The sequence below is a fragment of the Camarhynchus parvulus genome, chromosome 2 (genome assembly GCF_901933205.1).
Source record: "Camarhynchus parvulus chromosome 2, STF_HiC, whole genome shotgun sequence".
Lineage (NCBI taxonomy): Eukaryota > Metazoa > Chordata > Aves > Passeriformes > Thraupidae > Camarhynchus > Camarhynchus parvulus.
The window spans coordinates 146,567,108-146,592,298 of NC_044572.1; the positions used below are offsets into that span (position 1 = coordinate 146,567,108).

The 25,191-nt window shown below is 43.2% G+C and overlaps 1 protein-coding gene across 1 annotated transcript in view; it reads right to left on the reverse strand.

Annotated features, from left to right (window-relative positions):
- Positions 1–25,191, reverse strand: part of COL22A1 (collagen type XXII alpha 1 chain) — a 232,260-nt gene that overhangs the window by 160,032 nt on the left and 47,037 nt on the right. Inside the window, exon 4 of the mRNA XM_030943927.1 lies at positions 7,059–7,133. Coding sequence (XP_030799787.1) covers positions 7,059–7,133 — 75 coding nt within the window. The remainder of the gene's footprint in view (positions 1–7,058; positions 7,134–25,191) is intronic.

Below are 25,191 nucleotides of genomic sequence, written 5' to 3' on the forward strand. Positions count from 1 at the left end.
TTTAGAATCCTTCCAGAGGTGATGATTCCACCAGTTCCCTGGTCAGCCTGTTCCAATGCTTGATCATCCTATCAGTGAAGATATTTTCCTTAATATCCAAACAAAACTTCCCCTGGCACAACTTTAGGCCATTTCCTCTGGTCTCTTGCTACCTGGCGTGAGAGACTGAGCCCCAGCTCACTACACCCTCCTCTCAGGGAGCTGTAGAGAGCAATAAGGTCCCTCCTGAGCCTCCTTTTCTCCAGGCTAAACACCCCCAGTTCCTTCAGCTGCTCTTCATAAGACTTGTACAGAGACTCCTGAAAAACGAGCCAAGAGGACCTCAGTAAGGTCACCTGGACTGCAGGTATCTCATCTACCAGCCCAGAGGACGAATCCACCTCACAGCACAAATCCAGCCATTTTCTCCAGCTCACAGGAGACTCACATAACTCCTGTGATTGCAGGTCAGCTCTTTCTTTCCCTGTTTGCTTCTCAGGACTTACAGTTGCTATTGCCAGATGTCCATATGTCAGGAACTCAGTTTCAAACTCAGCTCAGACCAGTTTCACATTTTCTGGGGGACTTCCTAGAGAAAATGTGGGGAGAGGAGGAAATAAGAAGCCCTGAGCCCTATCCCATTAGCACTGCCTAGTGATGGATCACTGGAAAACACGAGAGCAGAGTGACTAAAGCTTCATCCTTCTGCCCCATCTCCCACAAGTGTCGCAGCGACTTCCAGTCCTGCCTGTGTGTGCATAACCCAGGGATGGAGAGGAGAGTGGTGGTGTCTGCACCAGCAGCCTGCTCCACCAGCACTGCCCACGGGCAGTCTCTGCCATTAACCAGTGTGTCTCTGCATCCTCTGTGCCAAGGCAGTGATCCCTCACAAATCTCTGCAGCCATTCATGGACTCTTCACTGGCACCTTGGGGGCTTCCCAAGGAGACTGCCAAGTGCAAAGGAAGGGCACAGTGCCTGCCACACAGGCACCACAAATACACTTTTTTCCCCAGGAGGACGTCAGTCAAATGTGCTCATTCTCGGGTCCAGCAGCCTGGACACTGCAGTTCTCTCATACTACCACGTGCTTTAGTGGGCAAATATAAATAGTCCCAGGGATATTGTAATTAGCTAGAGAGTCACTGTCATCTCTGGAATGTGAGCCCTGTGCTGCAAACCACAGGAACTGGAGACACACTGACAGCTAAACACAGCCACTGCAGTCTGTAATTGTAGGGAACCAGTTTTACAACCAGTGCCTTCCTTGTAAAATGCTCAAACACCCTTTGTAGAGTCACAGAGAAACACACAGGTCATAAATGTTTTGGAATTTTGGTCATTTTCACATGGAGGTTTTGGAGACAGGGAAGAGTTGGAGGCTGAGGTCCGTCTGTGGTAGAACCCATAATGCAGTTTCTGCTGCTGTTCACACACACAGCCTGTGTGGCTGCTTAGGAGTTAAAGTCAGGGCTTTCATGTTCCTCCCTTGCCCCATTAACACCATCCAGTGTGGGATGTTTGATGCCATGTGTTGGTTGGAATTGTCCTTCCCCAGGGTTTATTTTTGTTAGCACTCTGAGGAAATCACTTCAGGCCTTTCTTTACTTCCATGGCAGAGTCCCCTGAAAGCAGCAGCCAGTATCTGTTGAGGAGTATTATCTCCTCTGGTAATGTTCAGGACTAGAGCTCAGCTCACTCTTAATTCCAGGGATCATCCAGATTTCTGCAACTAAATCCCATATCCAGCAGGTTTGTCTAAAATACAAATAATTCAAATGTGAAGTCTTAAAACCTCAAGAAGTAGAATTCATTTTAAATAACAATCAGATGTAGCTTTGATGCAATATTATAGCTCCTAAAAATACACAAAGGTCTCATCTGCAGGATGCAAAATATTATCATTGTGTTTTCTGTTTGGTCATAACCCGTTCTTAAATGCTGATGGAATGAAAATGACAGTTTAGCATAGTAAGAATTATTAAAGACAATTTAGCATAATAAGAAGTAGTAAATACAATAAAGGTGGGGAGGGGGGTGTTACTGAGTATTTTAGGGCAGATGAGTTAAATCCTCTTTTGTCTTTATTTCTCTTTCAAAAAAACCATTCAAAACATAGTGCCCACAAGAATGTTCTAAGGACTTTGTTTAAACCATTATTAAGCATGAGTTTAAAATATCAGACTTCCTGGATGATAAAATGATATTCTAAGTAAATTCCTTCCTTTCTTTCAAAATTCCCTGTTGATTTCTAATGCATTCAGAAACATATTCAGTGTTATATTCTGAATTCACATGTTAGGTACTGTTAAACAGCTGCTGCTTCACTTCACTGACAAAATTTTCTCAGTAGTAAAGCTGCCTATATATTCTTGCTCATGCAACCCCATTTCACTGTGGCAGCCCTTCCTGAATGCTACGGCTGGAGATTTCTTATTTAAATGCTTTGAGACCAGAGGGTCAGAGAGTACAAACCTCTGCTCTGAGAGGACTCAGGACAATCCATCACTGATTGCTTGTCCCCATCAGTGCTACTTCACCTCTTGTCCCAGTGCTTCATATCTCTGACAGCTTCAACCTTCTTCTGATGTCTTGAATGTATGTCTTAAACAGCTGACAGTCATTTCCTATTGCTGCCTTTGTCCTTCAGCTTGAGTGGCTCCCCCCTCTCCCTCCTGCTGTTCTCCTGATTTATTTACAGAGAGCAATATTATCTCCCCTTTCCACCTGCACACTGCAAGATTAACCAAACCCAGGATTTTAACTGCCTCTCTCTGGCTCCTGAACACATTAAGAGCTTCTCAAGGCTGAATCCATCTTTCCTGAACCAAGGAGGTCTGAGCAAACTTTTCTAGATGAGCAGTAACCAGAAGCCCTGTTCAGTCTCAGGAATTCTTCCCTTCTCTACCTTGTCCAGTAACAACCTTTGCATTTTCTCCAGCTCAACAGGACTGTGATGTACAAACTGCTGCTGACTGAGACCCCATCAGTTCACACAGGAGGAGTTTATAGTTTATAGTCCTGATATTGATCCATACCTACCAAAACAGCCCTTTTAAACTGACCTTTTTAAGTTGGAAAAAAATCCCTGGGTTTTGGAGCCATTGATCCTGATCCATAGAGAGGAAACTCACAGGGGAGATTAGACCTAAAACTGGACCCTGAAGGACTTCATCACTGCACACACTCTAACTCATTATTCCCTTTCCTAGAAACTTCATGATTGTCTCTCTGCCAGGCAGTTTCTGGCTCATTTTACTTTTATTTATCTCTACCCTTTTCCACTTTAGCAGTGCCTTTCAATGCAGTACTCAACAAAAGCAGATAGATGAGATTTACTTAGTCCAGTTTGTCTAAAGAAAAGAAATCATCTGTCTTTTATAGGAAAATACTAGTCTAGAGCTTTGGCTGTCCTCCAGATCACAATGGGCTTTTTTGATGCAGTTATTTGATTCTGCATGGAGCCACTTTCACTACCTCACTCCTATTCTCAGCCTCTGGCTTAACAAAATCCCATGAATCTTCCACCTCAGCCACACCATTGTTTCCCTTTATCTCACAGAGTTCCTCCTTTTATAGCTCATTTTATGTTTTAGCTTCTATTTTTACTTCTGCTGATACAGAGTGACTCAATCCATCCACTTAAATGCAAACACAGAACTAAATGTAGCAGGTCATGCTATAACTTCTTAGCAGGTAGGGTAGGCAAGAATGGGCTGAAATTGGTGATGCCTTGTGTGAAACAATTGTCTGTGCCTTCTGCTGCTGCATTTCACCCAATAAAAATATAAGAAAAAAATTTAAAAACCTCAGAAAGATTTTTGGCACTCAGTTCTGACGTCTTGTCCCTCTCTGAGAGAGGAAAAGGTGTTAAATCTAAGAAGATTTTAAATCTGTTTTCCCTGTTCCCAAAATGAGATTTACTGCAACTTCTACTCCATGAGACTGCACGTTGTGTCCATCTATAAACAAATTTGTGCAAGGTATAGCTCTGAAACTCAGTGTTAGGAGCCTGTTGGGCAAGGATCAGTTCTGGTTCCTAGAGGAGCACAAGGCAGAGGTGTTAACCTGAAACACTTGTACACATGAGGAGCTGGGTGGCAGATGTTGGGACTCTAGCTGGCCAGAGTGACCCCAAGATACATTAGAAAGTCTCTTTTCCCAGCCCATCATTCAAAGAAGGTGTCAGAACTCTGCAGTTCTTGGTCTCAAGGTTGTTTATTGTTTCTTATCTATAAAATTCTTTCTCTGGCCAGCTGAGGTCTGTTCAGCAGGTCAGACAGAGGCACTCTGCCCGCTCCCAGGGCAGTGTTATCTTTTTATACTAAAAACTACTTGTATATTATTTACCATAACTTCCCAAAAGCTATCACCTATGTTAGACAGTGAGCTTCTACTCTAAACCAATCTAAAAGTGCCAACATCACAGCAGAAGATGGAGGCCAAGAGGAAGAAGGAGAAAGGCTGGACATGCCCAGATTCCTCCATCTTGCCCCTTGAGCCCTCATTCTAAAAACCCCAAAAAATCTATTTTTCACCCCATGACAAACTAATTATTATTCTACTTAGACTTTTGTGGCTTGCAGACCTCCTCATATAAGGTTGGTATCTTTTTCCATGGGTCATAATCAAAGTCACAGGCGTCTTGGGCTCTGTGCCAGGGTCTCTGAGCCCCCTGGCAGGGGTTTGGGCAATCCAGGACAGCCAGAGGGATGTCCTGAATTCCAACAGCAGAGGAACAGCCTCCCCCTGAGTGCTGTCACCCACAGAACATCCCAGAGCTGAACCTCCCTCCCAAGTGTGAGGGAGCAGAACTCAGGCTGTGCCTCAAAGATGAAGGGCTTTTTGGGGTATAACACAAAACCTTTCAGCACGACACATCCTTTTGGAATGGGAAGCACAGCACAGTGGGCCAACTGAAATTTTCCAGTTTAGCTGGAAGAAGGTAGTGTTTTTTCTGTTGGAATCAGACCCAGGAGCCCAGAGTCTCCAGAAAATGCTATGGAGTAAGTAAGGAGCACATAAGGAGTGGAACAGCACTTAGATTTATATGATCCATCTCCAGCAGACTCAGACTATCTGTTCCATTTTTTTCCAAGAAAGGTGCACACATTTTCCTGATCATCAGTAACAAGATAAGAAATAAATAATTTTCCCACCATATAGGAGCAGTCAGGAGTCTTCTACAGTCCTCTGTATTGGTGGTGAGGGACTGAAGTTGTCACTTTTAATTAAATGCTGTAATTAATCTGTTGTTAAAACACTGAATGCAATGGTAAATATTCACAGTGAACAGATATCTCTTGGGTCTAAAACATGACAGCCCTGAATGATCAGCCTGATCAGACATTGCAAAAAATAATTTCTGCTTATGGAATTCCCTAATATAGAGGGTAAAAAAAAAATCACTGTGATACTGACCAAACTGGAAGAGTGCCCAGAGGATCTGTGAAGTGTCCATCTTTAGACAAACTGAAAACTCAATTATACAAGGTCCTGAGACATCTTATATAATTTTAAAATGGGCCAAATTTTGAAGGAGATCCTATTTTGAGTGTGAGTTTGGACTAGATGATTTCCATAGGAACCTTCCAACCTGAACTAACATACAGATCTAAGACAGCAAAGTCATCTTTTATGTTCTGAACATAAGAGAACATCTCAATTCTGAATATTGACTTCTTTCCGAGGAGGGAAGAGGGACTTGAAGAGAAGAGGAAAAATACCTCAAAAATATTACAGAAGAGACTAAGAGTCTATATATATATATATATATATATAAGAGTCTATATATATGTGTATATATTATACACATATGTAAATATTACTGCATATAGGCATGTACACTTCACTCTACCCAAAACTTTGGTGCCAGATTCCTGTCCTGTACATTGCTCAACAAAAGATATTTTCTAGAAGTCAAATAAAACCATAGAGTCCACTAGTTAGCACTTGAATCAAAATTCAGATAAATATGAACTGGAAATAGGAATCCACTTGTAGCTCCATTCTTCTGGAAAGAATCACATAGAAGGTGGTCATTTGAGAAGGGACACAATTCTCCTACTCATTCTCAGCACCAGTTTCCTCTGCAGATAGGTTCATTCAGACTCAGTTCCTCCAAAGTTTGCCAGCCCAGAGACAAAAAGACTTTCAGGACAGGTTAATGCAAGACCCAGCCACAGACAGCAGTTCAAAATAGGTGTTCAAGGATAATCTGCTTGGGTCTAATGGTCACAAAAGATGTTACCACCCAACATTATCACAGGCTCACATGTAATCAGAATGCAGCCAAAATAAGCTGCCCACAGACAGCACAGTTGGAGCTGGTATTTTGTGCAGGCAGTGAAAATCCTCCAATGAAAAAATTCTGAATGAGTAGCAAAGCTGTCAAACACTGAGCATTTCTGCTCATAATCAAGCTGCAGAAGAACCTTCAGCCTCTCACTGCAGTGACTTATGTCCTTGGGTCAGCCACAATTATTCCCAATGCAACCTTGATGGGCATCTTTTCTCTGCCAGCAGCTCAAGCAGTCTTGGGAGGCTAGAAAAGAGGCACAGCCCATACAAATATCTAACATTAAGTTCTTCAGCTGGCTGAAAATATATATCAGAGCTCACAGAAAAGCAAGAGCTATCACCAGACTGTATTTCCCTTTGGTCTCTCACCAGTGCTTCAGAAAATCTTTTATTTATATAAATGCACACATAAACCTTTCTCCACTGGTAATTACCACTGTGCTTGGATTTCCACAACAATCACAGATCAAATAAATGGACATTAAAACTCATTAAATGTGCAGTGGTGAGAAAAAGTTTTCTCTAAGACTTATTGCACTCCACTAAGCTCCACTGGCTTTTTAATTTGATGCCACATCAAAAGAAAGTTTGTGATTAATTTGGTGTTGGCTGTCAACAGATAACTCATTTGGAGCCTCACAGTTTCTAATACACTTTTTCACCACCGAACACGTGTTGGAATAAGAAAATTCCATCTAGGAAAGGTGTAATGAATCAGAGCATCACACAAGAAATGTTATTTTAGTTCCCAGAGGGACAGCAGAATGTGTTTCTCTTTACCTGGGATCTCATCAGTGCCCCCATTGGTGTGTTTGAACCGGTCTCCTTCCACGTGGACATTTGGGCACAGGACATCTGAAAAGCAAAAGAACCAGGACAAAATTATCCCAAGGAAACACATCATTGTGGAAGCTGCAGAACTAACAAAGGCTGATCTGATCTTCTGGGTTTTGTTCAGAGCTTGCACGTGGCTCCTCAGCAATAATCCCATCCCATCTGCACATCCTAAATACCCTTCCTCTCCCCTATAGCCTAATTTCATGATGGACAAGAAACGCAGTATACCGTGTCTGGTTCTGAGCCACTTTTTTCTGCCTGACCAGACAGGAAGACAGAATAGAGGAACTGAGCCTTTCCAGCTGGGACAACACTCTGGGTTTGTGTCTTTCTCCTGTCTGTAAATCTGCCTGAAAGTCACAAAAAACCTTAAGAAAATACAGAATGTGCTTCCACTCCCAGCTTGTCTGGAAAGGAAATTCTGAAAGGGCAGCTGACATTGAGGTGCCGCTCAAACTTTTCAGAAAGGACAGCTCCTACTCTGGAAAACCTCCCTGACTTTGTTCAAGCAGAAGTTGGAGTTAAATGACTAAAACTTTGCAAAGTATTACCCCTACAAACAGGTTTTAAAAAGTCATGAAAATACCCAGCATTTGTCAGCCATTTCTCATGCTCCCAATTGGTGTCAACACAATTGCAGATAAATGCTTCTCCACAGAGAACTGTCTACGTAGCCACCCCTTTCCTGCCAAATCTTTGAAATAACTTTTATTTATGCTTTCTTTTCCCAGATCAATAGGTTATTGCACACTTGTAAACAATGGGGACAGGTAGCTCAAGGGATCATTTTAGTGAGAACTGGTGGAGATATCAGGTCTGTACATGTTCAATATCATAACAATAACAAAGCAGCAATAATAGTAACAACAGCAATAGCAATAATAAATATATGTCATTATAGGTATAACACTGGACTTATTAGAGGGCCATAGAGATGATGTGAGGCCTGGAACTCCTCTCATGTGAAAACAGGCTGGGAGAGCTTGGGTTGTTCAGCCTGGAGAAGGGAAAGTTCCAGGAAGACCTTATAGCACCTTCCACTAATTAAAAGGGCCTTTCAAAAAGTGTGGAAGGGACCTTTCACATGGGCAGATAGTGATAGGGACAATCTTTTATTACCTCTTAAAGAACTGTAGCTCCACTTTTGCCTGTATTTTACAAATGTCCTGTGCTCCTTTTGACTCCTCCCCTCCTGCCTGCATCTAAGGAATGAGCATAAATAGCTGGCAAGGGAAAGAAGTTTATTGCAATGCTCACTTTCCAGTGACTTTCCAGCCACAAAATAATTCACAGAGGCTCAAATTAGGTTGGTACTTTCCCATCCCAGTTATCAGCACAGCTTTGTATGTCCAAAGGAGCAGAGTGCTGGACTGACAGCACATCCATCAGTCCCAAGGAGCCCCCAGGTCTCATTGCCACACCCAGGGCTGCATTGTTGGGAAGGCAAGACAAAAGCTTCCCTCCTTCTGCTGGAGCCTTTCTATGAAACCCCAGACACAGGTGAACATTTTAGTGTCAATGAGCATTTATGCCCATTTTTTCTGCTACTGCCGGGCAAAACTCTGAGCAAATGCTTGTGAAGCTCAGAGGATTTGCAGTAATGAGCACCCACTGAAAATGGCAGAGACAGTAAAAAATCTGCACTGCAGCTAAGGCTCTGCTAATTTGTAAATCTCTACAGATTTACAGAAGAGAAAGTACAGCTGACTGACCTGAGCTTTCAGCCTCTCCTGCCTGTTACATCCTCTGCTTGCAGTTGCCTTTAAATATGTATTGTTTAAAACTTCTTTCTTGTCTGCAACCTTATATAATATTCTGTCAATCATTTGCTTTATCCAAAAATTTTATCAGCAAAGATTTTGCATTTATATCCATGGTGTTCATGGAAATTTTTAATAGCTCCAGAAGTGCTAAATATTCTTTTACAGTTGCACCAGGAATGATGACTTTCCACTGACACCTGCTACACGAGATCAGTCAGCTTTTAATCCATTGTAGACTGCTACTTTTTAATGCAAATGCAACTCAATACATAGTAACCGTGCCTAAGAAAAAATGTACTTTATTAAAGAACAAATGTATTTTATCAAGGTAGTTACCATATCAACCAAACTGTAACTCTGCAGAAGAAAATTAGTTTTGTTAGTAATAACCCCTTTCTCATAAAATTATAATTCTTGAATAGGGATACATAATAATTCCTTCCCTGTAATACTTTTTTCACTGGCTTCAATATCAAACATTACTTTTTTGTGAGTGAGATCAGGAAAATTGCTCTATACCTATACATATGGACCATTTTTCAATTTCTAATAGCCTTACATTATCAACATTTCAAAGGTCCATAATTAGAGGGACTAGGAAGCTCTGTGTGGGTAAATTTGCAGATGACACCAAGCTGAGTGGTGCTGTTGACACACCTGAAGGATGGGACCATCCAGAAGGATCTGGACAAGCTCCAGAAATGGCTCATGGAAACCTCATCAGGTTTAACAAGACCAGGTGCTGGTGCTGTATTGTAAAGCCGGGACCCTTGTGGCAGGCAGGAATGATGAATCTGACTCCATGTTCTCAGAAGGCTAATTTATTACTTTATGATGCTATATTATATGAAAGAATCCTAAACTAAACTATACTAAAGAATACAGAAAGGATACTTACTCAATGCTAAAAAGATAAAATGAAAACTTGTGACTCCCTCCAGAGCCCCAATACAGCCTGGCCCCAACTGGCCAAAGAGTCAAAACAACTCACACCAGAATCCAATGAAACAATCACCTGTTGGATAAACAATCTCCAAACACATCCCACATGAGCAAAACAGAGGCAAAGCAAATGAGATAAGAATTGTTTTCCTTTTTCTCTGAGGCTTCTCATCTTCCCAGGAGAAAAATCCTGGGTGAAGGGATTTTTTCAGAGAATGTGAATGCCACAGTGCTGCACTTGGGCTGGGGGAACCCCTGGTATTCATCCAGGCTGGGGAGGGGAGGGGCTGAGAGCAGCCCTGCCCAGAGGGACCTGGGGGTGCAGGTGAGGGGCTGGGCAGGAGCTGCCCATGGGCACTGGCAGCCCAGGAACCCACTGTGTCCTTGGTTTGTAAGGGCTTCTTGTTGAAGGAAGCATTTCTGAGAGTAATTTAACTGCAGATTCCCCCTTTTCTGTAAACAAATATGAGATATGTTTGATGAGGAGGGACTTAAGCCTTCAAACATAATTTTTTTAGAACCTTCCCTATGAAAAAAAAATCCCAAAGCTCTCAAATATTTTAAAACAAGAGACAATATGTCCTACAGAGTACATGTTCTGCAAAGAGACATATCAGAAGAATGTGTTGGCTCAGGAACATTCACTGACACTAAAATAACATTTAATAACCTACTGCAATTAAAATGTAACAATCAGGCTGCAAGTTTGGAAAAGTGATCTGGTTGTTTGAGTCTCTTTGCCTCCAAGCCATTTCAAAAGAAATTCAAGGAAATTGGATAGAAAACAAAAGGGAAAATAAAAGAGAATGAGAAAGGAGTGGAGATAAAAGGAGGTGGGTAGGGAGGGAGGGAAGGAAGGAAGGAGAGAGAGAGAGAGAGAGAAAGAGAAAGAAATAGAAATAGAAATGGCAGTATTGTGTCTGCTATAGCAATTTCTGGCCAGGAAAGGTGTGATTCTGCTGCCCCTTAGGGCTTTCTATAGAGAAACCTTCTCTGTAAAGTGGCAAACACTTTATTGCCAGCTTTCCATCCTTGTGTCCATAGGACTCTGCTGAAGCAGTTTCTTGCTTTTCATTTTAATTCTTTCAAGGATAAGCAAGCCCTCAGCTGACAAGGGCTCCTCTGGGGACTGGTGTATAATGAATGCTGAACATGTGTAGCTGTCAAGTTCCACAAGAATAAAGTAGAGGTGAGAACAGAAACACAAGAAGGTTAAAGCAAACATTATTTATTATCATGTTTCTTTATTTTTTTTCCTTTCCAGACTGAGAATTTTAGGATTCCAGAATCTCAGCAGCACCCAGTGCATTGGCAGAGATTCAGACACTGAATCTCCATCATTATTCCATTCCCACAAGAGAAATTCTCTAGTTTCTCTCAAAAGGTGTGATACTCCCAATCCAAATATTTGAGTTGTCTCATCCCCTGACATTGAAGTTTAGCCCCTCGTAATCCTGCCCACGAATAAGGCAATGCAGGGCAAATGCAGGCTTCCCTAAAAGCTGTCTCCCAAAACTTTACAGGCAGAAAAACTTTGCAGGCAGACAGCCTGCTAAGAAAGAGGAATTTGGGTTGAGTGGGTGGGTTTCATATTCTTATGTAGATAGTATTGCAAATTTTTTCTACATTGAAATAATTTTCCCATTGAAGATTGCACTTGAAGGGGAAGGGGCCTGGTGAGAAAATTTTTTCCTAAACTCAATAATATTTCATGAAAGTAGTTTCTCAGAGGAGCTTTCCCAGAGCCCATTAGCTCTGTTCTTTAATTACTCAGGCAGTCCTCTGTGCAGCAGCTCCTCCAGCACATTTAATTCCCTGCAGTCAGTTGATGACTCCTATATATAGTACTACCTCTATTTGTTCTTTTCTTTTCTTTTACAGAACATCACACATAGACCATTTTATAGTTTCCAAATTTAAGGGTTTTTTTCCCCTCACTCTTTTAAAAATGCATCTTTTGAAAGAATGCCTCCACTCTCTGCCCATATTACTGAATATTTTTTGGCAAATGTTTGTTGTGAGATATTCTTTCCCTGAAAATAACACAATCCATAAAGTGCCACCCACCATGGAAACAAATTTATAAGGAAAAACGTGGCATTTTTTCAGCTACAGTGGCAGGCAGCCCTGACAGTGCAATGATACTGCAATAGTGTCTGTACTAACATTATAATTTGCGGCAAGGTGTAGGTACAACAGAGCATCACAGCAATTATATGATTACACCTTGCAGTTTAAAGCCTTGTGCAAGTCTCTTTTCCTTACTGAAATTACTCTGAATCTTTACACCGTGGGGTTTGAAGTCCATAAGTGCCAGGAAAGTCACTTGTTTGTGGCTGCTGATTCTGTCTTTTTTCCTTCAAATAATGCCTACAGTGATGCTGGATGAGGTTTCCATATTTGCTGTCACACAAAGGCTCTCTGTCACTACAGTGATAGAATCAGAGCATCCTGGAGTGCTTTGGGCTGGAAGGGACCTAAAGATCCTCTGTTTCCAATCCCTCTGCCATGGGCAAGAACACCCTTCAGTAGACCAAGTTTCACAGGGCCCCATCCAACCTGGCCGTGAACATTTCCAGGGATCCAGCATCCACAGCTTCTATAGCCAACATGTTCCAGTACCTCACCACCCTCACAATGAAGAATTTCTTCATGATATCTAATATAAACCTGCTTTCATCCAATTTAGAATCATTACCCCTTTTTCTATCACTACAAACCCTTGCCAAAAAAACCTCTCCAGCTCCCTTGTAGAGCTCATGAATGCTGATGGTGAAATGAAAAGGGAAAAGCAAACCCTCACAACAGCACAGCTTTCAGGTGGAGAAAACTCAGCCACAGCCCACCCTACTCCTCATAAAGCTGTCATATATTTCCACTAAAATATTATTCTGAAAATGCACCAGCGCTCAGCTGAACTGCTCCCCAGGCTCCCCTGTCTGCTGAGAAAGTCCCAAGTGACTTCAGGGGGACTCTGGGGATCTGTGTCCACAGGGCTCCCTCCCCTTTTCCAGCACAGTAGCCAGAAAAAGTGAATTTCTGTGTGACCATCAATTCAGTGCTGGCACTGCTCAGCAGATGGTGTGCTCCACACAGAGAGTAAGCAAAATTACTGCAGAGTATTATACCCCAGACCACTCCCATGCAACACTCATTTAAGGTCCCAGGCAAGAGGACACTCTTCTTTGAAAGGCTCTTTCTACAGAATGGAGAAGCAGAGCTCCTTCAAAGAGCAATTCAGAGCAGAAACCCAATTTAGATGCCCTGATGTAGCCCTGAAAAAGCCACTTTCTTTCCATTGTTTCTGGGGGAAATCTAGGAACACACAGTTCCCAAATTAGACATCTATCAAAGGCACCAGAGTTACATCCGTCCAATTAAAACAAGCATGGTTGGGTGCATTCCTGGGCACTGAGGCCAAGGCGTGTTCAAGCCCATATCTCTGCTAGCAAACGGTCTAAGCCTCCAAAACAAGAGGGCTGCTGACCAGGAACACTCCCTGGCATGTTGGAAGCACCTATCTGGAGTCCAGAAATGTTCAGCTTGCCTGGGGAGAAATTGCCAGACCCCAGAGCAGAAGAGTGCATTCCACTGCCCAAGAATGCTTCTGGCCACATTTACAGTTTTTAGTTCAGATACAGCCCATAAATATCATCCTTTGCTAAGAGTTCTCTAATACAGATCAAAAGCAACAATGCTAAATTGATTTTATGGTCACAGGCCACCAATCCTGAAATGCATTCAGTGCAAATGGGGAAGTGGGAAGGGGGCTGCATGCACAGCAAAGCAGTACTGTATCCTGTTTAAATAGGGACAGGAGGAATGCAGGGAGTTCTGGCATTTGCAAAGCATTTGAAGTCCTTTTGAAGATGAAAAAGTAAATAAAAATAATTTTAAAAAAAGGTTAAATTCTTCTCCTACAGTTTTCTTCCTGTCCTGTCTCACTTACACTGGAGCTTCAGATAAGAGAGATGTGAAAAATACTGTTTTCCCCACAATGTGGCAGGCTTCACTGTGCATTTATAACATCTTCTCACCCTGGATCCAAGCATCTCTCTCTTCTCCTTTTGTTACTATCAATTGGCTTTTTTATTTTTCCTTTCTCTTTGCCCTGTGCTCTGGATCTTGATTCAAAAGAGACAATGCTACTGGAAGTGCTCCCACCCCAAGAGCACATAAGAAGTGACAATTACACATCTCCACCAGCACAGGGAATCCTTTACAGCCCATCAGCCCCATCTCTGGGCTGACCCCATAATCCAACCATAAAGTCAGCTTCAGATGCTCTTTAAAATTTTCTAGAGAAGTTCCTGAATCTTGGTGAGGACTCACCTTTCCAAAGGATATCTGCACCTCAGGATGCTCAGAGAACCTCTCCCTCTCGAATGCACCCACACAAATGCTAGAAACTCCTGGTATGACTGGCAGCAGAAGTATATTGTCAAGAGGACTGATGCAATTAGCACCATTTAAGTGAGCAGCATACAGAATTAATTTGCACATGCTCCCACAGGGAATAAGTGGCACTCTGGGGGCTATGAAAATAGCATCAGGCCTTGGCACTTCCAAGCTAATTTGCTTGTGTCTGCCCCTAAACAAACACAGAGACTGTGTGCCAAGGAGCTTGTCAGCAAACAGCACAAGGTTTTGAGGAAAGCAATTAGCAGCTGCTCTCCGTCCAGGCCAGGAGCTGATTGCTGCTCTGGGACATGAGTCCACCTCCTTCCCTCATTTTGGGAAAGAAGTGAAGATTCACCATGCTAAGTGTCCTTGATTGGAGTGAGCCACCAATTCTCCTGAGTGGCCAACCATTGCCGTAGCAGATGAATTGCCATGAGCATGTCTTCATGCTAATGACCCATAAAATATTTAACAGGATGACAGCTAAATATTGGTGAGTTGTGCTGGAGAACACCCTCCAGGAGCCAGCAGCCACAGCAGCAGCCCTGCCCCAGGGGCTGCTCTATTGGCACAGATGGAACATGTCCCTCCTGATGCAGCTGCTGGACTCTTTGGCACAATTTTAGGTGTTTGCTGCCTCAGAGGCTGGAAAGAACAGGGTGCTGCAAGGCTAAAAGGATTTCCTGCTTGGCCTGGTGTCCCAGATGAAGACCAAAGATCAGAGGTACTGCTCACCTGGATGAGACAAAGCCACCTCACCCACCAAAGTGAGGATCCCAAGAGTGCAGAAAGATCAGCACAAAGAGCCTCTCTAGGGGTGCAGATGGGAATGAGCAGCCTGTGGATGGAACAGAAAGCACTCCAGGTAGATTGTCTCATCTGCCCACCATCTCACAGCCACAGAACTGCCAAGCATAAAAAATTCCATCATTCTCTCCCCCTTTCTCACTCATTAAGGTTTAGAAAATAAAGTTTTTATATTCTTGGATTTTGCACCATTGGACATGGATCAATTCCAATATCCACCTGTCTAATGAACAATGAGATTTCTGTGGTGCGTAAGAAGACCCAAGGTAAAACATCTGTGCTTTACACTCCTTTAAAAACTTATAAAGATCAGTTCCCCACATGCAAATGCTGGTTGTAGAAACAGGAGAAGCATTTCACATACTCAAGCAGATCTCTCTTACGTTTTTCTCCTATGCTAAGTAATGTGGAAGCAAAATTCCGCCAGCAGCAAATTTCACAACAGGGAGCTGGTAGCAGCAGTAGCAAAAAATGCAAATCTCTTACAGCAATGACTGATTTTAGGATGGACTCAAACATTGTAAAATGCTATCAACATATGAGAGGTGGGGGTTTTTATTTGGTTTTTAAATAGCAATTCTGTGTTAGTCCTGTAATTGAAACGACTGGGATGTTAAAAATAAACTCGGTGCGAAGCTCCAGTAGGTTGCTTCTCACTGAATAGGAACAATACAGAATTTCTGCTATAAAACCACATCAATCTCACTTGCACTGGGCATTCACCAAAGGCACATTCCCCAGATGAGCCCAATGGAGCAGTGCAGCTACAGATCTGCTGAAGCCATCAGTTCCCACTGCTGGCTGGAGGGACAAGACAGTCTGTCCATTATCCTCCCATGTGCCACAACACGGAGACAAGAGCGTGGACTCTCCTCATCTGAGCACTGCCAGAAAGCTGAGATGCCAAGTCACAGTTTATAATTGATTTTTATTTTTTTTTAAAAAGCAAATCCTGGGCAGACCACAAATGTTATTTTATTTGTTAAATTTCTGTAAAAGCAATTACTTGTCCAGAATAATAACGAGAAATCCAGGTAATGCGTTCTGTTCCCTCACAGGAGTTCCAAAAGTGAATTAATTAGAAGCAACTTGTTTCAAAGCTCATGGCTTTTCAACTGATCAATAAATATACACTAGCTGTTCTCAAATAACTTCCAAGAGAGAAATATAGCTCAAGGTTGAGTTTAAGAGGGCTCTGACTGCCATTACTCTTCTGGTGTAATTATACCACTGCAAATTGAACAGTATCTTCTTCCATGTGGGTATTTCTGGGGGCTACTCTAACTGTGGCTTTGGGACTCTGACCAGCAGCAGTATAAATATATCATGAGAGGAAAGCAAAGAAATTTCTGTATAAATACAAGACATGACTCTGGCTAAGACTTTGGTTTTGTTTTGTAAAGAATTGTAGCATTGCCTTTGCAAAATGGAGAGGGTTCAGGAAAAGTAAGTGATTTTAGTTTCCTCTTAGAAGAAACCAGGGTTAAAATCACACCCTGGATGAAGGATGCTGTTTTATGGATGCACCTCAGCAAACTCAGAATTTTGTCTGGTTGCTGTCCACATCCTGCTGAATTTGGCCTTTCCTGGGCAGGGCATGGAACAGGCCACACAGAGGCAGAAGGTAGTGGCAGGCATGTGCCAGCCCCAAGAGCAGCCAGAGAAAGCAGTGGGACATTTCTGTGGTGGATCACTTCTTCAGAAGAGATCCTTTAAGCGGAAGACATCCATCTGATAATCTTCATGGGGTTAAACCTTGGGGACACTGATGGAAACAGACTGAGGATGATTGATCATGTGAGAAAAGGGACTTGTCCAAGATCAGATGCCCCCACAAGCTGCTGGGTCTCAGAGCTCCCTCTCTGCCTTGCAGGGTGCTACAGAGTCCATCAGGAAAAAGAATTTACTCAAAATGAGTGAAGGATGGCAGGAGCAAGCCCAGTGTTCACTTCTCTACCTCCAAAGAGTTTAAACAGACCATTGATATCTGCAAAGGTCTTAACAGATTTAAAGACCTTTAGGAGACTCTCTGGATTTTTCAGCTTTCAGACACACCTAAAAATAGTGAGGTTGAAAGAACTGGGTTCACTTCTGACTTAAATTTTGAAAGATAACTTTAGTCCTATGTTAATTTTATCCAAACAGCTTGATTCACCTGCCAGTTCCAAACATTCCTCCAGGCCCAAACTTTCTAAGGAGGTTTGCATAAGATCTGGGTGCTTCCTTCCCATGGGCACTTCAGCAATCTCCCTTCAGAAGCCTAAAAGGAGCCAAAAGAAAAGCAACTTAACCAGAAGTGGTTTTGAGGGCATCTGCCCCCTCCACACTCTGCTAAACAGAGGATGTGACAAGTGGAGCCTGGAAAATAAGGATTTGTGAGCAACAAATAAAAGCAGGCACAACCTGGGCTATGTTACTCAAGCCAGGTGCACATAGTTCAAATGCCATTTCTCCTTTCTTTCCCCCAACAGTTTTCCCTGCTCAAAAATGTCAACCACTCATTTTTAAGGAGGTCTAAGAAGATATTTTAGCCAAGACAGTTGTGCAAGAAGGGAAAAGGGAAAGAACCAACCCAACCACAAAAAAGAAAGGAGTCAAGAGGGAGAAAGCACATGGGTATCAATCAACATCTATAGCCCTGCCACCTCTGAGTACTGAGATCTTCAATCCCCACTAAAAGCTTATCTGTGCCAGGAAAAAAACCATTTATCAAGCCCTCTGCATTAATACAGGGCTGCCACACTGTGTAATACACCTGTGCTGTCTTATTCATGTACCTGGAATTAAATTGTGCTGTTGTTGTTCCAGTCTGCCAGCAGCACAGCCCAAGTCTCCCCACAGGCATGGCAGGATGAGTTAATGCTGTAAAACTTTCAGATGCACAGCCACAAAAGGGACATCCCAGTGAGAGAGAATCTGTGTTTCCACAGGACCTGCAAAGTCAGCCCAGTGGTACCTGTCCCCATTGTCCCTCTCCAGGGAGCTGAGCACACTGACTCTCCAAAGGGGAACATGGTTTGCATTGATTTTTAAAAATATATTAAGTAATTGATATTTTGAACCAAACCCAGAAGTTCTCCATTTCAAAAAAAAAAAACAAAAAAAACCAAAAACACCAAGTTTAAAATAAAGCAATTTAATAGCTTCAAAGATTTTTTTTCCCAATCCTTCTCCCATGATCAAAAACTCATCTAAATTGGTTTTGCCCAGAAGTTTTTATCTTGATGAATTAGTGTTTTCCCTATGACAGGCATTTAATTAAGAGATCCCAAATCAATTCTGAGAGGTTTCTTTTCCTACAAAACTCAGAGTCTGCTAGCCCATGCACCTAGGGGTATCTGGTGTGGGAGTGGGATAATTTTACCTGCTGTCAGCTAGGAATGAGAGATTTGGAATTGACATTTCAATCTGAAATAAAATGAAATGTTGCAGGCAGAAGTACAATGTATTAGCTCAAGAGCTTCTGATGAGTCCTGAAGGACAACATTGAGCATGGTGCTCATTGTGCATGCACCTCTCCAGCCTGAGAAGGAAAGGGGTTTCAGAAAATTTCTTGTGGCCTCAGGAAAGGAGATTTGCTGAATTGTATCAGATGCCTCAGCAGCAGTACAGTAAGTTTTCTGTAGTAAAACTGATCCCCATAAAGTGTTTTTGCAAGGTCACTAAACATTTTAAATCATGTCCAACAAGCTTGGGTTTTTTAAATTTTTTTTTTATTTACACATCCCTAAATTTTTCCACAGATCTCTGAAACCTGCCTTTCAAATTTAGGCCAAAGATCAATTAATTTCTTTCCTCTTGGACTTTTTCTTTCCCTCCCTAAGTGATGCTTTTGCAGAGGATATGCTGGGAATTGTTGTATCAGGTGGGGCTGCACAGATGGGAAGTGGAATTTCACAGTCAGTTCTGCACCCTCATTCTGCATCACCTGGTGTGGGGATCCACAAGGATTCTCTCCAGCACAGCCACTTTGGGGGTTTCACCTTGGTTCAGTGCTAAAGTGAGGTTGCTGTCATTGCCTCAAAGAGCCACACAGGCACTGAGGACCAGCCAGTCTCTACTTCTTTAATGTTTTTAGCCCCGTCCTATAGAAAAGCTGAATCACAGAATCATTAAGATTGTTAGAGAACTTCAAGATCATTGACTACAACATTTTAACCACCATGTCCATTAAACCATATCACAGAGTCCACTCATTTTTTTTAAAATTTCCAGGGATGGTGACTCTACCACTTCCCTGGGAAGTCTGTTCCAACTCTTAAACAGTCAGTGGATAATGTTTTTTCTAATATCCAACCTATTTTCTTAGGTAATCCTCCCCCTTTCTGCATTGGCAAAAAGGTAGATTATAACCCGTATAGTTGATGTCTCAAAAAGTAATTCTTGGAGCTTTCTAACAGTTATTTTCCAGACTTTATAAGGGAGTGTGTTGGGAACAAAGCAAAATAAAAGCAGGGCCAGAGGTTGGCTGGGACATCCATGTGTCTCTGCACACAAAGAGAGAACAGCCAGGAGGGCTCACTAACACCCAGTAAAGGACAGAGTGACCAGCTTTGTTTTTTTATCAGGGAGAAATAGAGAAAATCAACCCTGCAGGGTCATTTTCAGGTGCCCATAAGATCCAAAAGCAATCGAGAAGGTGCGGGTGCATGCCACAGAGGAGTTAGATATCTGTGCAACTACTGAGCAATCAGAGCTGTTATTTCACCTGGATCACAGATTCTATCCCTCAAGGAAGATGGAAAAATGACATTTCAGCTTTACTTCTTGGGGAAGTTGCCTATTCAGCAAGGTTTGACTTGCAGTTCTATGTGATCCATGCAGAGGGGGAACTGGAGGAGGAGGTAATGTTATCATAGGAACTGGGATCCTGAGGAAGTTCCCAGCTGCCTTTTGCAGCTCCTCCCCTCATAAAGAGAGACTTGAGCCATAAGTGAATGTGGTGAAGGCTTGTGCAAGTTTATCTGACCTGGTTTGCTGAGGTACTGACTTTGGGAGTGGATATTATAGGTGCTGACCTGAAGAAGGAATTGTTTCCAGGTGAGTATCATGGGAAAAAGAGTTTGTGCTTTCAGAACTGTCTCAGGGCAGATGCTGGGCTGGGACTTTCTGTGTGAAGGAAGGAACAGTGAAGTCTGCTGCAAGAAAATGGCTAGACACATTAAAGCTTTTCATTAGCACTTTCTGATAAGATTTTAAATATTCTGTATAATTACCATTTGCAAGAGTGTCCAAAAGCCTGAAGTCGTGAGACTGCAAGTTCATTATAAAAATTATGCAGAACACACATGAGAGGGGAAAGCAGAAGATGGAAAAACAGAGCTGAGGAAGTTAATCCATTTCTTAAAAGAACCTTTTAATAACTCTAAAACATGCTGCACAAGCCCCAGCGTGGACCAGTTGGCCCCTTGCCACCTTCTCCTCCGGGGCAGTGGAAATGGGATCCATCAGCTCAGCAAATCCCGCCGGTGAACAAAGGCGCCACTGCCAAGATCTGCTGGCACCGGTGCCATTCCCACGCATCGCCCTCATCCCCTCCAGGGAGCAGGGCTGCCTTTGACACTTCCAGCCCCAGTGTCCCTGCCTGGCACCAGCACCCCAAGCTTTGTCCTTTTCCCCTCCCCGTTTCCCCCTGGGTCTTTGGGAGGCCTGGGCTCCATCCAGGGGGTTCCCTTGCACACTGAGCCGACCTCATTGTGCTCTGCCCCAGTGAGCACAACTAATAACCACAGTTTGCCTCCTTTAATTGAGGCTCTGAGTAACTGGGAGCAAGTGCCCACGCCTCCAACAAAGGCAGAGCTCCCCTTGTCACAGAGCCCAGCTGCCACTCACGCTGCTCTGCACTGGGATGCCACAAAAGCTGAGCTGTTCTGCATGGAGAGCAGCTACCAAAAAACCCAGCCATGAGCAAATGGGGGCCAGCATGAATTCCAGGAAAGTCCCCATGGCAGAGAGCATGTCCAGCCCTCTGTGCCCCACGCTTGCTGAGCACCAGAAGCTTGGTGAAATTATTTTGCCCTGCAACAGGTTTTTCTAAGAGGCTGCGGAAGCCCAGAGGAATGACATACATGCTGGCGATGAAAATTACCATGGAGGGTGTTTTTCAGCTCAGAATACAAAACAGATTGGCTTTTCTGCAGGCACTGGTAAGAAAAATACTAATTAGTACAAAGTACGGTGATAGGCCAACTCTCTTGCTTAGTTGCTCATTCATTAAAGTGAAATTAATCTGGTTTTAGATCAATGTAAATGAGTGAGGAATATAGCTGGGTGTTTTGTTTTGTGCACACCCATTTGCTGCTGTTGCTGATCACAAAGAAACAAAGCTAAAAGCACAGCACAGGACACCTCAAAGTCAGCTCTATCCCTAAAGACCAAGGCCTGCTATCAAACAAATTTGTCCTGTTACAGCTGTGAGCCCCCAAAACTCAGTCTGAGGATGTGAAGCCATTCAGGTGAACAGAGATAAATCTGGATAAATCACACAGAACTAAAAGCAGAAAGCAGGAAAGGCAGCTACCTCAAGTTCTCTATGTGGAGGGGTCAAAGACAGCCTTGGCTTGGTAAGCAGAGAAGAACCTTCACATAACAGAAGAAATCTGGAGAGGAACTCTTTACAGGGCAGGTAGTGACAGGCCAAGGGGAAAAGGCTTCAAACTGAAAAGAGTTGATTTAGATTAGATATGATAATTAGGGAGAAATTCTTTATTATAAAGGTGATGAGGCATTAGTACAGACTGCCCAGAAAACCTGTGGCTGCCCCATCCCTGGAAGTGTTCAAGGCTGGGTGGGATAGGGCTTGGAGCAACCCGATTGACTCAGAGGTGTCTCTAGCCCTAGCAGGGGGTTAGAACTAGATGATCTTATAATTTCCCCTCCAACCCAAACAATTCAGTGATTTTCTGACTCTGTGATCACATTGTTGGCTTTGGCTATGAGGTTAGAACTTTATTTCACTGAGCTTCTCATCCCAGCAACATCTCAGATGAGATTTCACAGGTCACTGTACCAAAACCCAAATTCACACAGGAAAAAAAACACCATGAAGAATGTGATTTGCCTAAGAACTACTTACAAACATGACAGCTGTGCCACTACACAAAAACAGGCCACAGCATTTATGACTAGCTGAGGGAACTCCCACCCACCCCAAAATAGTGTAGAATGGACCAATGCTTCCCCATTCAAACATCCTGTCTGCTTCACAATGCTCAGCACTTCCATATCTCTATACAAACCAAACTCATTCTTTGGCCAGGAGGGCAGGAAGGCAGAGCCAAACTATTCTCCCTACTCCCATCCACCCAGAATCGGGATGCCACATTCCCACTGCCCATTAGGGAAAGGCTCCTGGCCTGGGACTCTGCTATTCCCTGAACCATGTCAGGTCATTGTTTAGAAAAAGCTCATTAGCACAGAGTGAACCCATCCCACCAAGTGTCCCATGGGCTGTGGTGGGGCAGTGCCAGGGCCCAGGACTTTCACTGGCAGTGATGTGGCTTCCAAGGGCCTGTGCTGACACAGGACATCCCTCTGGGTGGCATTTCTCCTGGCTGCACTGTGTGTGCACATGAAGAGTCGGGCCCTCCATCACTGCTGCTCAGCACAAGCATCCACAGAGGTAGCTGAGGTGTTCAAAGGGGTTCTTTCCATCCCAGAGCTCACATGGAGACATCCAGAATCAGCAGATATTTGGCTGAGTTACTCAAGTTTTGATTAGAGAGTTGCTGGAGCATGTCCAGAGAAGGGCAGTGAAGCTGGGGAAGGGTCTGGGGCACAAGTCTGACAAAAAACAGCTGAGGGAACTGGGGGTGTTCAGCCTGGAGAGAAGGAGGCTCAGGGAGATCTTATCACTTTCTACAACTCCCTGAAAGGAGGTTGTGGCCAGGTGGGGGTGGGCCTCTTCTCCCAAGTAAGGAGCAAAGAGGAGAAGAGGAAATGGGCTCAAGTTCCACCAGGGATTAGATATTTGGAACAATTCTTCACTGAAGGGGTGGTCAAGCTTTGGAACAGGCTGCTGAGAGAAATGGTGGAATCATCATCCCTGGAAGCACACAAAAAATGTGTAGATGTGGCACAGAGGGACAAGGCTTGGTGGTGACCATGGCAGTGATAGGTTAAGAGTTGAACTCAATGATCTCAGGAGGTCTTCTCTCACTTTGATAATTTTGTGATTCCCTGATAACAGTGGAGCACAAAGGAGACAAGAAGGTACCAGTGCTCACTTGTAACACTGGTAGTTTCAGCTTCACAGGATGCCTTAAGCTCATGGTGGTGGCTGTTGTGGCCAGAATGACTTCCAGATGACAGTGACTCCATCTTACAAAGGCCCACACAGGTGCATTTCTTTGGGCAGGACATGCTTTTATACGGTGTAACAGAGAGAATTTTTCATATGAGATAAGAAGACAAGGAAACCCTGAGCCCTTTTAATAGTTAGACATGATCCATCTTGAATCTGCTTCTTCCCAGCCATTCACAAGCCATCACATCATTAGCTTCTCAAAGAACTGACTGTTCACAATGATCCAAGGACAGCTTCTCTGGATTTGCTCCCCACTGCCCCTCTGGGAAGCAGATGGGCTGGGGAGAGTGACACAGACCTGGTGCTCCTGCTGGGAAATTGAAAACTTGTTCCCTGCAGTGATCACCACCATCAGTGTCTGACCCCTTTCCCTGGAAAGTGTTGGATATGTGATGTTGTTTTCTATGCCCATAACTGACTTGGGATTAGTTACTGAGAAGCAACTTGGCAGCCTTCCAGGCCACCACACAAGAAAATCACTCTATTGCCTTATGGCCAGACAAAGTCTACAGTTTGTCTCTAATCACATCCATTAGAGCACAGTTTGCATTCTAAACAAAGGCCATATTTTCCATTTTATTTTTCTTCCCATCTTCCACTCATGCCAGGACTAAGATTCTGCAAACATTCCTATATATGTAGACACTTAGAGATTAAAATATCCTTCATCCAAGGTCTGAAAGCTCAGTCTAATGGAGAGGTTCTGGTGGATTTTCTGCTGGGAGATAGCACAAGGAAAATATACTGGTGATCTCTCAACAAAGCTTGTTTTCCATCTGTCTGCCAGACTCACAAATTTTACATCTACAGAAAACTATGATCAGTGTCAAGGCCTCTTGCACACAACATCAGACATCTCATATTCCACAGCAATATCTGCTCTTTTGGAAAATAATCTTTCCTTTCTCAGAAGAAAAAGCTGTTAAAGCCAGCAGCTTGAGGCCAAGATGAACAAGACCTCATCTCTTAAAAAGGCATCAGCCTGCATTTTAAAGAAGCCAAAGCACACTATTCCAGCCCCATAGGTAATCTGTTTTCAGGCATTAGCTATGCTCAGTTAGAAAAAAATGAATCTTACATGTCCCTTAAGAAGCAGCTTCTAGTTTCCACTTTTGTCTTTGTGATGGGATTCAGACAATCAGTGCAACAAATTTTAACACTGATGATGTGCCCTCTATTTCCATGTTTCCATACTTTCCAAAGGCAAGATGAGTACTGATGGTTGTATCTCATCATATTTTCTTCCACAGGTGGTTTGGGAGTTTTGATCATTACCAATGTCAGAATATAATATGACATAAATTTTCTTAGTCAGTGCAAAGTTATGTACAAGTCCAAATAAAAGAGTAATTTAAGGATAAGATTCAGTGTCATGGTTCTCTTGACATCTTGCACAGACACTGAGCAAGCCCAAGCTTCCATCACACATCTGCCCAGACAAAAATAAAGCTGCACATGTACATCCAATTGATTATTTGCATTAACCTCATTATATATGTAGATAGGACATCAGCCTATGGGAGCAAGTCTAGAGTTAGCCACCAAGTTGATTAGAGGGATGGAACATCTCTCCTGTGCAGAAAGGTGGAAAGAATTTGGATTCTTCAGGAGGTAAAGAGAAAGCTTTGGGGTGACCTGATTGCAGCCTTTCAACACCTGAGAGATGGACAGAGGCTTTTTACAAGAACCTGGAGTGACAGAACAAGGGGGAAAGGCTTCAAACTAAAAGACAGTATGTTTAGGTTAGATACTAGAATTTTTTTTTTTAAATAAAGGTGGTGAATCACTGAGACAAGCTGACCAGAGAGGTTTTGGATGCCCCATCCCTCTCAGAGTTCAAGACTGGGCTGGATGGAGC